The sequence below is a fragment of the Pseudonaja textilis genome, chromosome 11 (genome assembly GCF_049901715.1).
Source record: "Pseudonaja textilis isolate UNSWEBS1 chromosome 11, rPseTex1.2, whole genome shotgun sequence".
NCBI classification, from domain to species: domain Eukaryota; kingdom Metazoa; phylum Chordata; class Lepidosauria; order Squamata; family Elapidae; genus Pseudonaja; species Pseudonaja textilis.
The window spans coordinates 13,279,814-13,294,939 of NC_142000.1; the positions used below are offsets into that span (position 1 = coordinate 13,279,814).

The following is a 15,126-nucleotide window of genomic DNA, read 5'->3' on the forward strand; positions in this document are numbered from 1 at the left end:
CTGAAATGACCAGGACACAATTTTAGAAAAGCATACATAAAATTTCAATACGACTTGAAAAAATTAACAGAGAAGAGATACCAGAATAATTTCAACAGTTTTGCTGGTAGGGCCCCCTAAATCTAGTTGATACAAAATCAAACAGGACACCTGAAACTCTCAATATCCCAAATGGTGTAAACCAACGGCCTCCAATCTTTTGGAGACCAGTTCTGTGGAGGTAGGTTTTTCCATGGACTGGAGGGGGACATGGCTTCTTTATGTTGCCTGCATCTCATGGATGGGGCTTCACTTGTTTGTGCGGTCCGATTTCTTGCATGCTGCGGAACCTTGCTGGTTCATGGCGCAAGGGTTGGGGACCTCTGGTGTAAACCACTACACCACAGTGCGTTCATTCATAACTCATTCTAAGCCAACACACATATACACATACACACACACACACACACCTCTCATTAAAAGCACATTACTTAACATAATAAACCAAGCCATTTGGCTATTAACCATGATTTACAGTTTAGTTTGAAATTACAACGGCATTTGCAATTTATTTTGCAAGAGATGATTAACAAAATAGTAGTTTGAAATTGCAATCTAGTTGTGATTTATTCTGCAAGGCATACTAACAAAAGAATGGTTTAGCAGATACGAAAACTGCCAATAGTATTTGAGTGTCTATTGACAGAATTGCAACATAAAACTGTAAATCTGTCTTGTCAGCACAGCAAATGGATTTCTCAATTTGAGCCAGCTGTTTTCCTAGGTGAGCAACTTGCAGTCCAATTTCTTTTATGTCAGACCTACCTTTAATCACAGCTGCTAATAGCTAGCGGCATCCTTTTCTGCATTTTGAAGTGATAAAAGTTTTTTTTATAAAAAAACCCCATCAATCTTGTAGTATTTATCATTGAACATGCAGCTCCCCCAATTCTGTTTTTTAAAAAAGTGTTTACTTCACAATACTGTTCAACTGGCCCCTGCAAGTCTTCCCCCTCCAAATAGATATAGCTATTCCCAAATCCTTAAACTGCTTTCTTTTTCTTTCCAAGAAACTTAGTTTCCCCATTTCAATTACAGCTGTTCAGAACTGGGATGTGTGGGGTGAAGTGCTATCCAGAATTGGGACGGGTGAGCTCTCTGGAGAATCCAGAACAGAGGGCTAATCAGGGAAATAAATATTAAACACGGAATGAAATTACAATAAAGCAAAGGAAACCCGGGGGAATCCAGAGCAGGCAGCTAGTGGGAAATTGGGAAAACAAATGAATTGAAGGAGCCCATCCTAAAAAAAAGCACTTCCTTCTGAAGAGTGATGCCAATTGGACGCCTCCCACATTTAGACTATTAAATAAGCAAACGCCATGAAACATGTAGGATTTAGGTGTGTTTACGGTTTTTAAAAAATCATGGTTTTAATATGAAGAAGTCTGATTTTTAAGTCCTTCATCCAAGACGAGAACCTCACTGAGCTGAAAACCAACATACAAAACCTGTCATCATCATCATCATTATTTTATTATTATCCTCATCCTCGTTATTATTATATTATTATCCTCATTGTTTTATTATTTTATTATCATCCTCATTCTCGTTATTATATTATCATTATATTATTATCCTCATTATTGTATTATTATTATTATCCTCATTATTATTATCCTTGTTATTGTTATTATTATTATTATCATCCTCATTATTATTATTATTATTATTATTATTGCCCTCCCATCCACCACCATCACCACTACCACCTATGCAAGGACTACCTAGACGCTGGCTTTTAACCTAAGGGGGATTCCTCCCGTTTGGGAAGGACGGGGGCGACTTGCCGAGAGACAACGGCCAGAGCCTGAGGCCTCCACTCCCTCCGCCCGACCCTCCGCGTCTTCCTCAACAGCCAAGACCCCCCCCCTTTCCCCACCCAACTCCAAGCACGAGGCTCCCGCCAAAGGCGCCATTCGAACCCACCCGCGCATGCTCACTTGCGCCCTCCGCGACGACGCGGCCTGACGCATGCTCCGTCTTGCCTCAGGGGGCGGAACCGCGGCGATGACGCATGCGCAGCAGCCCCCCCTTCTGCCGTCGGGTTTTGGCCAGCGCGCGGCCCGTCTGCGCAGACCCGGAAGTTTTGTTTCTGTGTGTGTATCTTTTTATTTCTCAAAGGTGCCGTGGGTGGGGGTGGGGCGGGAGAAAGGGCTGGTTCCTGCCGTTGTAAATAAAATACACGGTAAAACTTATGTAAAGGAAAACATACATCTTATGCATAGGAAGATATATGTATAGGAATGATAAAATGCCCTTTTATGTATAGACATATAGAAACGGGGCAGGACAAGAAACAATGGTTGGAAACTGATCAAAGGAGAAGCTATCTGGAATTAAGGAGAAATTTCCTAACAGTAAGGACAATCAACCAATGGAACAGAAGTTGCCTTCAGATCCAACACTGAAGGTTTTTAAGAAGAGACTAGACAGTATGCATGTAATTATAGATAAGGAAACGTCCGTTTTAAGCATATGAAAAGAAGGAAGGATTGCATAGGAGGAAGATGTTCATACTGATTGACTAGGAAGGATTATAATAAGCTAACACATTCCATTCTATTGAAATTGATTGACTAAATCTTTAAAAATGTATAAAAAGGGAGACAGGAGCAACCCATTGCAGCCACAACCCAAAGCTACCTGAAAAACCATGGGAGATATATGTGTGTGTGTGTGTGTGTACATACATAACCACACACACAGGCCCCATTGATTGGCATGTTTAATGGATTTCTGTTTGTTACTGGATTTCCATGTTTTATTGGATTCACTGGGCACTAACTATGGGAAAAGAAGGCATCTGATCCTTTAGATCAAAGGTCTTCAAAACCCGGCAAGTTTAAGACTTGTGGACTTCAACTCCCAGAATTCCTGAGCTAACATGACTGGAGGAGGGATTCTGGGAGTTGAAGTCCACAAGTCTTAAAGCTGTTAAGTTGGAAGAGCCCTGCTTTATATATATGGCTAAGAAACATTTTCAATGTTTTATGGCCCTGGGTGTAATGACTTGTCTTGCACAATCTTGAGTTTTCACCCAGATATATTAAAAAGTAAAAATCCAGCTAGTTCTAAACCTATAGTATTTGAGGAGAAATGACCATTTGTGGGACATTTAGCAAGAATAAAAGAACCATTAAAAATACTGCTAAAAGTATTTATTTCATTTAGCAAGAATAAAAGAACCATTAAAATGATCATTTTTGGAAAACATGAATGAACAAAAGTATAGTCAAATGATTGATTGATAATGATATTAATGTATTTAATATATTGACTGAAAATACGAGATTATATACAATGTAATTATAATTGAAGACTATGAAATGGAAGCACAAAACAATTTGTAAACCAACCAGCACACTGTATGTACATATATGGAAGATGATTTGATGTTTTTATGTTTTGTTTGTTTATGTTTGTTTTAGAAACCAATAAAAATTATATATATATATATATATATATATATATATATATATATATATATATATATATATATATATATATATATATATATAAAAATAAGAACAGAAGTCCAGGCCTTTAATGGCACTTAAGTGCTTCCCAGAAGTAGTTCTGAATATATGCATTTACAGTCTGCAATGCACTTATTTTGAATATGATTTCCAGATAGAGAAAAATATATTGTTACATACATTCAAATTGTTCAGTTCTTTTCAATTTTGGCAAATGACCTATTGGTCAACAGCGGCACCTGCAGGAATGGTCACTGCCTTTAAAACAGCAGATGCACCTGGATGACCAAAGTTCTGTTCCTTTTAAGATGTGTTGCATGCACTAAAAGCATATTGAAAAGGGGTGGAGCTTCAATCATTTGGTCATACCCACTATTCTGAAATCAGCGTCAAGGCAAGCAATCGCTGCCATGACCCAAATCCATGTACTCTGGATGCCTACTTATCATTTATAATAACTGTAATAATAATTCAAATGTGTTAAAATATAATGTGATAGTCTTTTGTTTACAGTACTGAATGATAATGAAGTTGCAAATCACCTTAAATTTTTTTTAAGGATATATCAGTTTAGCTATAACATACAAGTAAACAAACAAGTAAATTAAATTCAGGTTCTTAGAAGATAGGTTTCTATTCCAGAATTGGCACATTTGCATGACAAGAATAATTACACTGATCAACACAACTTGAAACCTAAATAATTTACATTTATATTGAGGTATGTCCACAAAATGGCACAGTGCTATTATAGTGATTCATTGTTATTCCAACATCTCTCAAAATTTAGTAATTCCAGTATGAGAAATACAACTGACTGGTGCAATCCACATTATTTCACATTTTAGAGTCCAGTCTAACTGGATTTATATGTTTATATTTAGATTCAATATTCATGTGGATAGTTATATTATTACGGCTTCGTATTACTATCCGGTGATGGTTTCTTGCTTCTTTCATTAGTTCTTCAATGTTTTTATTTGTGGTCCACACAGGTTTCCTTTCGCCAGTAAAATCAGGGTCTTTTGGATATAAATCGTCACCTAAAATATAATTATTTCTCTCAGTTATATGCAGAGTTACAGGTATAAATATGAATTTTTGATACTAATATTACCTTCAGTCTAAATAGTGGTATGAAAAGTTGTGACAAAATATTGACTAGGAGACACTATTTTTAATAGAGGTTTGTGTCTCAACATACCAAGAGCAGAAGTATTAAAGTAGGGATGCACAGGAAAATACAAATGCAATCAAACTGTACTTTTTATTTACTGGGTTCATAAACATGTTAAGCAATGATCCAAGATTTACAAACCACGATTACTGCTTTCACAGTATACAGCACTTCTACAACCAAGTACGTAGCATTATAGTTGAGTATACTGTATGTTCCATATAACAAAAGACTAATGAATATCTGCTCATTAATCCTACTAAGTGTACTAGGTGAAATTTACATCAGGAAATTTTAATTTCATTATTTAGCTTTTGCCTTAAGCACTTTTTGGCATATGACCCCAGCGAGCCACTTATTCAGACAGGTAGATTCAGGTTGCAGCTTCTGTTTAGTGTTCAGTGCATCAATAAACCAGAGTCCTTCATTTTTACCTACCTGGCAACAATTGCATGTGGCCATCTGAAGCCGTCAACGTAACTGACATCCAGCGTTCACAACCTTCTAAAGCTCGTTCTGAGCTAAACCTCTCCAGATCATGAAGGGATGAAAAATGGCAGAGCCTATGTAACTCATAAAGCTGCGGTGGTGCTATCCAGACTTTTCCTGAGTTAAAAAGTTCAACAGCTTCTAAAGGGGTTGACCACTGAAAAAGAATGAAGCATTAAGATCAATCTCCAAGCCACGTAATTTCCCAATTAAAGGGATATTCTGTAGAAGGGATTCTGGTGTTTTCAGTGACTGTTTTATCCTGTTTGTTCGAGACTGAGTGTGAAGGGATGAACTCCCATTATGTGCTCCAGCTCCTAGCCTATGCTCCTCATGCAAATGCTAGTAGATAAATAGCTATTCATTTCAGTGGAACGTAGCAGCATTCTGTGCACCTTGGAGTATAGTCATACTGGCCACATGACCATGGAAGCATCTTGTATAACCACTGGTTGCTCTCTCCATCTTCCAGAAATGGAAATGAGCTTCAACCATAACAGTAAAAGAGCACACAATAGATACAAACTCAAGACAAACTGCACCAAACTTGATTGCAGGAAATACGACTTCAGCAACAGAGGGGTCAATGTCTGGAAAACTCTACTTGACTCTGTGGTTTCTTCCACAAACCCCCCAAATTTAACCTTAGACTGTCTACTATTGACCTCACCCCTTTCCTAAGAGGTCTGTAGGGGGCGTGCATAAGCGCACTAACGTGCCTATCATCCGTCCTATTGGTTTTTTTAAAGATGTATATATGTATATATGTATGTGTGTGTATATGTGTGAGTGTGTGTCTGTGTGTTTTCTTAAGTTTTCGCAGGTACTTATATGTATGTTATTTAGCTTTGTTTGGGTATTTTGCCACGTCATTATAGTTGTGCTTTTAAAGTTGTAGCAGAATCTCAAAGTCTGACTCACAGATGAACACAATACAGAAGCCTGATGATGGCAGATGATATGTGTGTGTGTGTGTGTGTGTGTGTGTGTGTGTATGTATGTTATATTTTCTTATATGTATCCATGTATTCATAACTATGTCTTTACTTATACCTATTATCTTGTAAGCAATTGACAAATAAAAAATAAATAAATGGAATCGGTCCCTGGTGCCCAAAAGGCTGGAAGGGGCGTCCCTGTCCCAAGCCCCCTTTTTCAGTGCCCTTGAAACTTCGAACAGTCACTAAACGGACCGTTGTAAGTCGGAGAGTCCCCTCTCTATGCCCAGTCTCTGCTCGCAGCCCGCCCAGAGCCCCGAGCTTTGCAAACCGTGCCAAGTGGCCTTTCCCGGGCCCTCTTCCTCCTCCTCCTCCTCACCCTGCAATCGGCCACCTCCCGCCGGTCGTGCGAGGCGGCGGGCGGCTCCTGCCCGAAGCAGCAACACAGGTAGAAGGCGGTGTCGTAACGGCGGCCGGCCGGGCCGCTTCGCCCCACGGGGGTCAGCCAGTTGCTCCACTCGTGCAGCGCCCGCAAGTGGGGCGCGCAGCCCAGGCGGCGGCAGAGCCGCAGGAAGCTGCCCGGGTCGTCTTGCACCTGCCGCCGCCACTCTTCCAGCTGGCCGGCCGGCAGAAGCCGCGCGGGAGCCGCCGGTCCCCGGTCCCTCCCGGCCGGCACCACCAGGAGCAGCCCGCTCTCCTCGAAGGTCTCCCGGATGGCGCAGATGCGGAAGGCCACGTCGGCCGGCAAGGCAGCTTCGCCCAGCTCGGGCCGGCGGGCGGTGAAGAGCGGAGGCCGGGCGGGAGGCTCGGCGCCCAGCCCGCAGCGCGGCCCCTCGGGCAGCAGCTCCCGCCAGGCGGGCGAGAAGTCGGCGGCCTCCGCCACGCCGCCCGGGAAGACTTGGGCGCGGGGCAGGAAGGCGCTCCGGGCGCTCCGTTGCAGCAGCAGCACCTGGTAGTCGGAGGGACGCGGAGGCCGCCCGCCGCCGCCGCCGCCGCCCGCCGCCAGGATCAGCGTGGCAGCCTCCCGCCAGGGCCTGGAGGTCATGCCAGGGCGGAGAAGGGCCCCGGCGGGGCTGAAGGGCGGCTGGCTTCCTTGCTCGGCGCGGGGACGGAGGCCGCGGCCGCCTCTCCTCTCCCCTCTCGGCTTGGCAAGGGCGCTTTTGCAAGTCTGCCCTGCGGGCTAGGTCGCTTTGCGGTGGGGAAGAAGCCGACTCGGCCTTTCCCGCCTCCTTGGGAGATTTCACCCAGGCTGGGAACGCGCCGCCTCCTGGGCTGGGAAGGGAGGTTGGCACGGGCGGTGTCGTTGGGCGAGCCAAGTTTGCAAACTGGATCCCTGGTCTTGGAGGGACTTGCTTAATGACCTCCACTACGGGTGGGTCCTAATTCCGGGCTCAGTTAGGGTCAGAAGGGGAGGGCTAGGTTTGCTTCCTGGTAGAGGCATTCGTTTCTTGGCACAGTGGGGTTAGCGGACCCCGCTTAGCGACCACCAAAAACCAAAGTTTGTAACATTTGATTGTGGTCCTGCTTAACGACTTCCATAAGGGATGACCAGTATTCTCGGTTTAATTTGGGTCATAAATGGAGGACAACCCTATCTTTGGTTAGTGCCTGAGGCATTCGTTTATTGGCTTGGCTTAACGGCCACTGCCCCCCCTCCAAAAAAGTTTGTAAAATTTGACTGTGGTCATGGAGTGACCTGGATTACCAGTATTCTGGATTCAATTCCAGTCATAAATGGAAGATTACCCTATTTTTGCTTAGTGCTTAAGGCATTCATTTATTGGCCGTGAGGTTCACTTAACAACCCCCCAAAAAAAAAAGTTTGTAAAATTTGACCTTGGTCATGGAGTGACCTGTTGATTTAACAACTTACACAACTGTTTACCATAATTCTGGGCTGAATTCCAGTCATAAATAGACAGCTACCCTATCCTGACTGGGGAATTTGGGAAGTCGAAGTCCACCCAACTTTAAAGTGGTCAAGATGAGAAATGCTTTTTTTGTGAGGGTGGGGGGGAACCAGGGCAAGACTGGGGGTGGGGGCAGGGATGATCTTTTGGGGATTGCGTGGAAGGGTCGAGCCAGGGCAGACTTACTGAGTTGCACCATTGGGCATGCTGTTGCAAGAGCTTTGCTAATAGACTAGCAAAGGTCAGAGATAAGGCCCCACCCCTGCAGACTTCAGCTGCCACCTCATTTATCCATCTGCTCCCATCTCCAGATTGGAAGCTGCAGTTACGCAGCGTGCAAGTCTGAAGTTAGCTGCATTTCTTCTGGGGGGGTTTGTTGCAGACTAGCCTGCATCATGCTATATAAATTGAGATTGCGGAGAGCCCTATAAGGGCTGTAAAAGAAAGAGTCAGAAACTGTCAAGCATTCCTCAAGGCCTGGCCACAAAGAGGGTACTAGGAGAGACTCACATTGACGTCTCCCTCAATAAAGACGCAGAGGGTTAAAGCTTAAAGAGGCTGAGTTTGTTTGTTCGAGACTGAGCGCGAAGGGGTGAGCTCCCATTACTTGTCCCAGCTCCTAGCACTTTGAAAGCATGCAAATGGAAGGTAGCAGCAACCTGTGCACCTTGGAGTATATAGACATGCTGGCCACATGACCCTAGAAGCATCTCGTATACCTTTATCTTTACCCTTATCATATTGGTCTTTCCCTCAATGAAGGGTAGAAGAGGTAAAGCACAAACAAACTTACCCGGTTTTGTTGTAGCTGGTCTTAATAAAGTTGATTTTTAGTCTTCCCGTGGAATTGATTCTCAGGGCTGGCCTACCTTACAGGGCTGACACGGGTGTTGTTAAATCGGGCAAACTTGGGGTTGCTTACTTTCAGATTATTGTAGGTAAGCTTGTCATGTAACCTGGCCTATTAACTTGCTGCTGATCTTATGCAACCCTTAAGTCACTGAAACAAGTGAAGTTAAGTGAGCCTAATTCCTCACAGAACCGCTAAATAAAAATGTGGATGCAGAAGAGGTAGTATGTTGCGATATGACACATCAGTAGGAAGTCACGTACACAGACAACCCAATACACATACAATACATATATAGGGTGACACTATAGGAACAGCTACGTGTAAAACCTGAGTCACTAGGGATTAGCCATATATGGCAATGTTTCCTGTTCCTGTACAAAATCCTGAGTCAGCTATAGCATAAGGATTAACCATATATGGCAGTGTTTCCTGTTCCTGTCTAACCTCATGTAACCTAAACCCACCCCCCTGCTTGCTGCACAATAAAAGAGAGGGGCAAAGTTTGCTCTGGGCTCTTTTTCCTCTCACCAAAAGAAACCTTTGTGTCTGTCATCTTTGCCATCAAGAGGAGCCCACCCAGACAGTCTGTCTGGGTGCAGGTCGTCAGCTGATTCATCCTGGTACTGGGACCCGCAACTCATCAACTGGTGACCCCGACGTGATTTCACAACGTGCTCCTTTTCTAGGGAGACGTCGCCCTGACTCCCACTACCCACTGGGCAACAGCAAGCGCATTCGTAAGTATGGGCTCCCCACTTTCCAAAGTTCTGTCCAAGCATGTGGATGAACTTCATTTTTTAGTCAGGAAGGCCAATGCTCTGCAAAGAACTAATGGCATGACAGTCTTTCCTCTTTCAAGGAAAGCTATAATCTCTTTTCTGCTCTATCTTCAAAAACATTGCCCAGCCTATTCCGAGGATGGCACTCTTAAACGCTCCACATGGGAGAAAATTGGGAAATGGATCCATCAACCTCCTCGGGCAGCGCCACATATTCTCTGTACCTGGAGAGCGCTCATGGCTGCGATTGATATTTTTTATCCTTCTCCTGATTCAACTTTGAATCAACAAGATTCCCTCCCTCCTTCTTCAAATCCCCCTGCTCTTTCAGCAGCTCCTTTGTCTAATTCCCCCTGCTCTTTCAGCAGAAACTTTACCCATCTCCTCTTTGTCTTCAAACACCCCCGCTCCCCTCCCTCCTCCCCTTCAACAAAAGCCTTACATTCCTCTCCTTCCTCCCCCTTAATCCCCCTCTCCTCTTCCAGCAGAAACTCCACCCACCTACTCTTTGTCTCCAAACGCCCCCCGCCCCCTCCCTCCTCCCCTTCAACAAAAGCCTTACATTCCTCGCATTCCTCTCCCCCTTCCCCCTCCCCTCCCTACAGCATTTCAGCCTCAAAATCTTCCTTTACAAAACCTGACTCCTTCCCCTCTAATACCCCTCCCCCCTTGCTTCGTAACACCTTTCAGGAAGCTTTAGCTAATGGGAAGATTAATGCAGAAGATCTTTCTTGCTTCCCCATGATCCTTCAAGCCCCAGTGGCAGGAGGCAATCCAGTTGCTCAGTATGCCCCCATGGAATGGAATCTTATGAAAGATCTTAAATCTGCCACCACCAACTATGGTCTAAAGTCACCCTATGTGCGTGCCATGCTGGAGAATATCTCTAACAACCATAATATTCTCTTTTCTGAATGGCAAACAATGGCTTCAATGCTTTTGACGTCCTCCCAGCTTGCAGCGTGGCACAACGATTACCGCTTGGCCGTCTCCATGGCTGCAGCAGCAGGGCTTCCCCAGGGTGTCACCTTGGATCACCTTTTGTGCCAAGGAGCTGTGATCACCCCACAAGATGAGATTCAAATGGCTACTGAGGGCTATCCTATCATGCGTAATGCTGCTCTTAATGCCTTTCGTAGGGTTCCTGACCCATCTCAACCCTCTTTGTCTTTTCATAAAATTCTTCAGGGTCCTTCTGAACCTTATACCTCTTTCATTGACCGTCTATCAGATGCACTCAACCGGCAGATAGAAAACCCCATGCGCAAGCTGAGCTTCTCTCAAAGCTTGCAGTGACTAATGCTAATGATGATTGCCAACAAATCCTGAAACCTCTTCAGTCCATTCCACATCAGACCCTTGCTGACTATATTAAAGCATGTCAGAACGTGGGAACTGAGGCGCATAAAGCCACTGCCCTTGCCTCAGCCATTACCTCCTCGTTTGCCATGACCACCCCCGTGCAGGGAATTGTTTCAACTGTGGCAAACCTGGTCATTTTAAGTCTCAGTGCCGTTCGCCAGGAGGTGGCAGTGCACCCAAGGGAAGGGGACCTCCTCCTTCCTCTGTCAAGCCAAAAACAGTTTGCCCTCGCTGTCGTAAAGGTTTCCATTGGGCTAGCCAATGTCGCTCTAATCCACATCCCTCTCCAAATGCCCCCTCGGGAAACTAATTTCGGGGCCAGCAACTAGCCCTGCCTCCAAGGTTGCATCTACTTCGTCCCAATCAGCTTTCCCTGTTCTGCTTGCAACTGCTATCATCTATGAGGATCCTGGATCTGTCTTTACCCTCCCTCTCACAGTTACACTTCCCGCCCACTCTCACCTCACACGCCCATCTTGCTCATCCCAAACTCCTCTTTGATCATGGAAGGGGTGATCGCCGCCCCCTTTCTTTATGACTCATCCGCTCTTAACTGCCTCTCTCTTACAGCAGTAGGTGATAGACCTTTCTCATTACCTGCTAACACTATCGTAGCCACTCTTATTATTCTCCCTCCTCCATCCCCACTTCCTCTTCCCCTCCCTCATGATTCTCATCATGTCTGTTTCTCTCCCTCTTACCCTTAAATCATCCATTCCTGTATGGGTAGATCAGTGGCCACTCCCCCAAGAGAAGCTGCTTGCTCTGACTGCTCTTGTCTCTGAACAATTAAGTGCTGGTCATATTGAACCTTCTACCAGCCCCTACAATACCCCAGTTTTTGTTATAAAAAGAAATCTGGGAAATTTCGTCTACTTCAAGATTTAAGGGCCGTGAACTTTATCATTCAACCAATGGGTGCCCTGCAATGTGGACTTCCCAATCCAAACCTTATCCCACAGCATTTTGACCTTCTAGTTATTGACCTTAAGGATTGCTTCTTTTCCATCCCTCTTCAACCCCAAGATAGGCTTCTATTTGCTTTCACTGTCCCAGAACTGAATAACTCCAGACCCACCAAAAGGTATCAGTGGAAAGTCCTTCCTCAAGGGATGCTAAACTCTCCCACTATGTGTCAGCACTATGTTGACATGGCTCTCCAACCATATCGCAACCTATATCCCTCCTTTCTTGTATACCATTACATGGATGACATCTTGGTCGCAGCTGAAGGCCCTAAAGGCACAGTTGCAAAAACCCTTCCCATCCTCACTAAACTCTTGACCACAGCAGGCCTCCACATAGCCCCTGAAAAATACAATCTCACTATCCCTTTCAATATCTTGGTCACAAACTCCTGTCTTCTGCTGCCACTCCTGCCTTACCTTCTCTGACTCTCCCTTCCTCTCCAACCCTTGTACAACTTCAACAATATCTTGGCACGCTCAATTGGGCACGGCCTTATCTTTCTGTCACTACTGCAACCCTTTCCCCTCTATTCCATGCCCTTACGGGCTTGAAACATCCTTCAGATGTGGTCCATCTTACAAGACAGCACTTGGAGGCACTAGCCCAAGTCAACAATACCTTAAAGCAAGTGTGGGTGGATCGCATCATCCCCAACTGTTTGCTATCTTTGGCTATCTTGCCCACACCTGCTCTCCTCACAGCTATTCTCTTCCAAACAGCCCCCAAAACAAAAAAACTATACATCATCGAATGGCTTCACCTCCCTCACACTCCTAGCCATCACAGTTTTAACTGATGGCTCTAAAACTCATGGTGCTTGTGTCTGGTATGAACTGGCACAAGCAACTGACAATTAAGATGCCTCAACCTTCCCCTCTATTAGCAGGGGAAAGTCATAGTTATTTTCATCAAAACAAAAAGGCTCTGGTTAAACAATTTGGCATTTCTCTGCAGTTTGCAAGCAAAAACTTTTCCTCAAGGGATTAATCCCAGGGGCATAGAGGCTTGTGAGACATGGCAAATGGATGTCACTCAATTCTCACCTTTTGCCCCTTGAAATACCTTCATGTGTCTATTGACACCTATTCAGGTTTCATCATGGCAACCCCTCAAAGGGGAGAAACGTCAAAGCATGTTATTAATCATTGTATTCGGACCTTCGTAGTGCTGGGATCGCCAAAAATTCTAAAAACAGATAATGGACCAGCCTATATCAGCTCTCAATTCTCTGAGTTCTGCTATCACTGGTCCATTATCCACAAGTTTGGGATTGCCTACAATAGCCAGGGCAAGCTATTGTTGAAAGGGCTCATCAAACCTTAAAATTGGCATTGCAACGATACATGGGGTCAAATGGCCTTAAGGGCCCCCTAGCCTCCCAGCATTACAAAATATTTTGAATGTTTGTCTGTATACGCTAACTTCCTCAATCTCACTGGCACCCCTCCCTGTCTGCTGCGTCTCGACACTTTACTAAACCACCTGTTCCCACTTCGAGACCACTAGTCTATTATAGACAGTTACCTGATCCTGCGTGGAAAGGACCTGCCGAATTGATCACCTGGGGTCGAGGCTACGCAGCGGTCCAGCTTCCTGACAAAACTTTTGGGTTCCTGCAAGGTGTGTCCGCCCATATCACCGCCCACAACCAGCGGAGCCATCATCCGAAAAAGATGACAGCACTCCTCTTCTTCCTGCTTGGCTGTTCGCTTCGCTGGACTGATGGGACATCCACCAGCCTTAACGCCCACAAACCACACAACATCACATGGGTCATCAAGGACGCTTATGGACAAATACTCAACTCTACAACTAATTACACCATGATTTCTTCCTATTTCCTCAAATTACATTTTGACTTTGCTGAAATGATTATGTATTATTGACAAAAATCATTTTGTATTCAGGTACAATTGTTTCCCAAAATTGATGTATATAACTCAGAAGATTTTGTTTCTTTACTAGAACCTAGACAATATAACCTTAGGGCAAAAGAGAAGTAGTAACTGCTTTGATGCTAACTGTACTGCTGGGATTGGGGGCTTCTGGGACGGCCACAGGTATAGCTGGCCTTGTTACTTCTGATCAGCATCTTCGCCAGTTAAGTGCCACCATAGATGAAGATCTTAGAAGGGTCGAAAAATCCATTCTTGCCTTGCAAACTTCTCTTACCTCTTTATCTGAGGTGGTCTTACAAAACCGCAGAGGCCTAGACCTCTTGTTTTTGAAACAAGGGGGACTATGTGCTGCTCTTAAAGAAGAGTGTTGTTTCTATGCTGATAGCTCAGGAGTTGTCCTAGATTCCATGAAAGAACTAGACACCAGATTAAAATTAAGAGAAAGGGAACGAACTTCACAACATACTTGGTATCAAGGACTATTTAACCTTTCCCCATGGTTAACAACATTGTTATCTGCTATAGCTGGTCCACTTATCCTTCTCTTGTTGGCATGTACCATTGGACCATGTGTGATAGGTAAATTCTTAGAAATCCTTAAAAGAAAATTTGGCCAAATTGATTTGGATTTATACTCAAAACAAAAACAAATTAATGCGCTAATAGAGAAAAAGGCCCTCTTGCAATTCTCCTCAGATTCCGATGACTCTGATAACGAGTTCACCAAAGATGCTGCCAAAGGGGAACCACGAATTCTCATGAACCTATGACAGGATGAGTCGGAGGACCTAGACTGGACATAACAGTGAGGATAGTGAGTAAATAGCCCTAAAAACAAGATAAAAACAGAGGAGATGTTGCGATATGACACATCAGTAGGAAGTCACGTACACAGACAACCCAATACACATACAATACATATATAGGGTGACACTATAGGAACAGCTACGTGTAAAACCTGAGTCACTAGGGATTAGCCATATATGGCAATGTTTCCTGTTCCTGTACAAAATCCTGAGTCAGCTATAGCATAAGGATTAACCATATATGGCAGTGTTTCCTGTTCCTGTCTAACCTCATGTAACCTAAACCCACCCCCTGCTTGCTGCACAATAAAAGAGAGGGGCAAAGTTTGCTCTGGGCTCTTTTTCCTCTCACCAAAAGAAACCTTTGTGTCTGTCATCTTTGCCATCAAGAGGAGCCCACCCAGACAGTCTGTCTGGGTGCAGGTCG

The 15,126-nt window shown here is 44.5% G+C and overlaps 1 protein-coding gene across 1 annotated transcript; it reads right to left on the minus strand.

The window, feature by feature from the left end:
* Nucleotides 1-3,185: 3,185 nt before the first annotated feature.
* Nucleotides 3,186-7,373, minus strand: NUDT19 (nudix hydrolase 19). Its single transcript, XM_026719034.2, has 3 exons — nucleotides 6,502-7,373; nucleotides 5,134-5,341; nucleotides 3,186-4,561 (listed from the first exon to the last, which is right to left on the minus strand). Exons 1-3 carry the CDS (start codon nucleotides 7,165-7,167, stop codon nucleotides 4,356-4,358), a joined length of 1,080 nt encoding a protein of 359 aa, XP_026574819.2. The 5' UTR covers nucleotides 7,168-7,373; the 3' UTR covers nucleotides 3,186-4,355.
* Nucleotides 7,374-15,126: the final 7,753 nt, after the last annotated feature.